Genomic DNA, 4402 nt, shown 5'->3' with positions numbered 1-4402 from the left:
CCGAGTCCATAAGGCGTTCAATAGATGCACGATAGTCAAGCTCCAGCAAATTAGTTTCTTCCCTGGATGCTTCACCGGAATATAGTCGTGCGTTCAATTCCAATAGTATGCGGCAAGCATGAGCCTAGGTTAAGCCGTATCGCTTAAGTACATCACCGCAGTATTTTGTCTGGTGTATTGATATCTCGTCCCTCCTCAACCAGGTCGTGTAGCTCGTACTCCACATATTTTTCTTAAATAGTGCATCATGACACGATTCACAGTTTGTTGCTTCAGTCACATCATCAGTTTTCACTAATAACAGAGATGTCGTTCGATGATGTATTCTCAAGTATAAGCATTGTTCAGTCTGTGAAGCAGTGTGACCAATATATTTGATAAAAATCTGAAGTTCCTCGTTCCATTCTCTTCCAGAGTGATGGAGGCCATACAGTGCTTTGTCTACCATCCATTCTATCCCTGGGCTACATAGAAAACCAGGTATATTGCTCACATATCGTTTTATTTTTAAATCTGCATTCAAATATGCCGTGCGTATAATTTTAATGACAACTCCGCTGACACGACCAGTAGTAGCCGAATAGAGGCCATCCTAGCTACTGGTGAAACTGTTTGGTCATAGTCAATTCCGGCCTTTTGATGATTTCTAAGTGCTACGAGCGAGGACAAAAACTTGATACCTGTTCGCCAGTGTCAGGATTAACTTGAACACGCCACATGGTTCGAATCATTCTCTTCTTCTCTGGTACAGTAATTTTTGGTACTTCTAATAGCATCCCGTTCTCATGCATAGCTTGCACTTTTTGCTCCACTCCAGTAAGCCATTCTCGTGATTGCGGAGACCCTACAGCTTCATTATAACTGTGGGGAATCTTGACATCGTCTTCGTACCACTTTTTCTTCGCTCACTGCTAATTGTCATTGTGGCGTTTACGTAGCATTCATCAAGATACTTTGGTGCAAAATATATATATATATATGAAGTACGAGCTACACGACCTGGTTGCGCAGAGGAAGGACAAGATATAAATACACCAGACAAAATACTGCGGTGATGTACTTAAGCGATACGGCTTAACCTAGGCTCATGCTTGCCGCATACTATTGGAATTGAACGCACGACTATATTCCGGTGAAGCATCCAGGGAAGAAACTAATTTGCTGGAGCTTGACTATCGTGCATCTATTGAACGCCTTATGGACTCGGCAATAAGCACGAGACCTGATATATAGTTCGCAGTCGGATACTTGAGCAGATTTGTAAGAAACCCTACTCGAAAACATTGTGATGCTGTAAAGAAGATCTTAAGATAACTTAACGGAACTAAGTCACAGTAATAATCTACAAGTGCTCTACGGTATTGTGATAGCGGTTGGGAGATGACCCGGAAACGAGAAAGAGATAAACTGGATTTATTTTGTACACTAGCAGGCGGAGCTATATCTAGGGCCGCACATAGACAAACTATAGTCGCTTTGTCTGCAGCTGAAGCAGAGTACATTGCTAGAGTCGAAGCAGCTTGAAGCAATGGGCTTGCGGACTATAGTGCTCGAGCCAATTCGTACATGAATGTTCATGCAAAGATATCAACTGACAACCAAGCAGCCCTCATAATGTGCAAAGATCCCACCTACAGCAGACGAACAAGACACATCGAATTAAAGAAGCACTTTGTTCGTGAAATGGTGAAATAAGGGAAACTGACTCTTGCCTCGAAGATAAATTCCGCTGCCATTTTTACAAAGCATTGTCAAGAAACCGATGTTTGATAGCAAATGTGAGTAGAACATCGAGAACACATTATGAAAATAGAACGATGTAATCCTAAAAAGAGGTCTATGACGATGTAATATGTGGCATGGGATGTTTTGGGTTGCGATTTGGTTTTTCATATGAAGTTGATAGTCAACTGACAGTCATCACCAAAATTTTACGATGGAAAAAGTACGAGTGAAAATTATTACGAATAAAGACGTCAACACGAGGATATGTCACTTTTCCTCTGAAAAGTAGTAACTAGTGACGAATTGTCGCGAAAAAGGTGACATGGAAAACAACAAGTAAATTGTGACGGCTTAAAGTACGGCGAGATGTTTTAAACACAACAAAACATGACATAACATCGCTGTACTTGTTATGCAAGTGCTATTCATGATAGGGTGAAAAGGTAGTGTAAAGAATTCCAGCCAAGTACAGGCGTATGCAAAATAAGCTTAGCTCTATATTATAATGCGAAATCGTATCTGAAATTCGAGGGCTCCTTCCTAATTTTGTTACTGTAATGGGGCACACATCGGTTGGAGAACCGTTGTTTTGGTACATTTACTTAATTGGTAAAACTACTTTTTATCTAAATTTAAAATAGTTAGTTACTTAAATCCAATTTATTATGGGTAGTAAATGTGGTTGCCGCCAGATATAAATCTGGCGGCCAAAATATTTTTTTTTAATTAGCTACAGTAAGGTTTTTAGATTTAAATAATTAAATAAAGTTCAGTTTCCATTTTGATCTTAAAGAGTTAAGTGCTTTCCTAAGGCTTGCGCATTCATCTGTAAGAGATAGAAGCCTTTCTAAGGTATATCCTCTTGGGCACTAGTTGCCACTTGGTTCTGCGAACCCCTAAAATCCCTTAAACGAGGATTCCTTAAGCTTTAATAGCTTTCGACTCCCTGAGTTGTTAAACCCATTAGTTCAATAAAACTAAGTGACTCTCTGAGTCTGGAAGTTTTCCTCTGACTTTAGGAGCGAGGTAGCTCCGCTACAGTTACAGCGACCGTTTCACTATATAATTACAAAAAGAACATAATTCTCGTTTTAATTTTTCAGCTTATAATGAATTCAAATTATCGGTACTTGTCATACTGCCATTTAAAATTTGTCAACTTTGTCAACGACAGCATGTCCGTTCGCTCGTCCGGTCTCCAGACCCGTATTGCCCGACTACACGCGTGTAGGCCCACCCGACTTGCACAACGCCGTCTTCCGTCACCAATATCTTCGCAAAGCCACGTAGACTTAACGGAAATTCATGACCGCGCCGAGAGAGTTGGTCTTTTAGTTGAAACAAAGCGTCGAAACGTTGCTAACATTAGTGTTCCTGGAGCAACTTCACCAGCGCTTACTTTGACAGTGTCGATTGAAAGTCAATCATTCATTCGCCACTTTTGAGTTTAGCAATCAGACTACTAGCCAAAAATGTACCCCTTTCCTGCACCCCAAATTGCCCCAATAATCATTGTGATTGCCTCTTTAAGTTGAAGTTCTGTGGACGTTGTAATATTTAGGATGAGTATGCTGCGCGCTCTATTTGCACCACAAATGGTAATTCGCACGGAGAGGATGATAGTGTCCGACAAGCCTTTAATGCTTTATCGCTTGGGATCAGCACAAAAAGCATATTTGCCCTTTGAACGTGACATTAAGCAGCACATCTGGTGTCAAGACGCGGTGTAGGCGGGCACGTCGTAATGCAGCCACGCTCAACTTAGACACACACCCTAGCAAAGCGAGGAGGCAGCTAAACCTGCTTCTCTTGCATGCAGTGTGGTAGTTGTGGTGGGCGCGTTAGCGGCCTCACCCAACGCACTAAGTACTCTGTTTAAGCGTCGTCTTGGGAGCGGTAATCGGCTCCTCGTGCGCACTTACCAAGTAGGAAGTTGTTTTCAGACTGATTTATATTTAATCGTATTAAATATAAATACTTTTTTTACCAATCAAAATGTCATCTCTATAGTTAACACGAAATATGAATTTCGAGCGTATCTTTCTAGATACCTCACGTAACGGATGACGCTAGCCGTCATCCCGGACGACGCTGGGCATCATTCCTCCTAATGTGAATGCAACCATGTGCATCACATACATAAGGGTTGGTCACAAATGTGCACCATACCCGAGTGCTGAGTCTAATTGCTATTATTTAGTAATTGACCATTTTCTTAAGTACACCAAGTGAACTTAATGGGGACTGTGTAACATTAAAGCAACTTAGCCCGTTACACCATCCCCCCATTGAAACGAATTTACATTTTTGAATTCGTCAAAGAATAAGAGAGGATCTGCGAGCCGCTTTACGCGCCGTTTGTTCGCTCAATCACTCAAGCGACCTGTGTTTCCATAAACGGCGCCAAAGATGCCACATCAAAGGGGCCACGTTGGTCGGTAGTCTGCGGAGACGCCCACTCAACCTCACACTTAGCGCACGCGCCGCGTTGATTTGCCGGCCGCGTCAAATGCCTTAGTCGAATTGCCGACAGCTACTGCTGCTGTCGCGTTAACAGGGCTAAAGGATCCGTCCCACTTCGCCAGTGAGGATGTTGATCCGCCGCTCATTTTCGACTATAATGAGTCGACACCGTTGCCGTCACCTCATATTAGTGATGCGGACAACGAGCTCATGA

At 42.3% G+C, this 4402-nt stretch overlaps 2 protein-coding genes across 2 annotated transcripts; one reads left to right on the top strand and one right to left on the bottom strand.

Annotated features, from left to right (window-relative positions):
• Positions 1-653: 653 nt before the first annotated feature.
• CCR75_009465 (uncharacterized protein) lies at positions 654-922 on the bottom strand (the record flags this gene model as incomplete). The annotated part of the gene is made up of 2 exons (XM_067967504.1): positions 654-844; positions 892-922. The coding sequence occupies 2 exons, from the start codon at positions 920-922 to the stop codon at positions 654-656; spliced, it is 222 nt and encodes a 73-aa protein (XP_067818961.1).
• Positions 923-2900: 1978 nt separating this feature from the next.
• Positions 2901-3170, top strand: CCR75_009464 (uncharacterized protein; the record flags this gene model as incomplete). The annotated part of the gene is made up of 1 exon (XM_067967503.1): positions 2901-3170. One exon carries the CDS (start codon positions 2901-2903, stop codon positions 3168-3170), a length of 270 nt encoding a protein of 89 aa, XP_067818960.1.
• Positions 3171-4402: the final 1232 nt, after the last annotated feature.

This window comes from Bremia lactucae, linkage group LG6, assembly GCF_004359215.1.
Source record: "Bremia lactucae strain SF5 linkage group LG6, whole genome shotgun sequence".
Classification (NCBI taxonomy): Eukaryota; Oomycota; class Peronosporomycetes; order Peronosporales; family Peronosporaceae; genus Bremia; species Bremia lactucae.
This window is presented reverse-complemented; position numbering and strand designations above follow the sequence as displayed.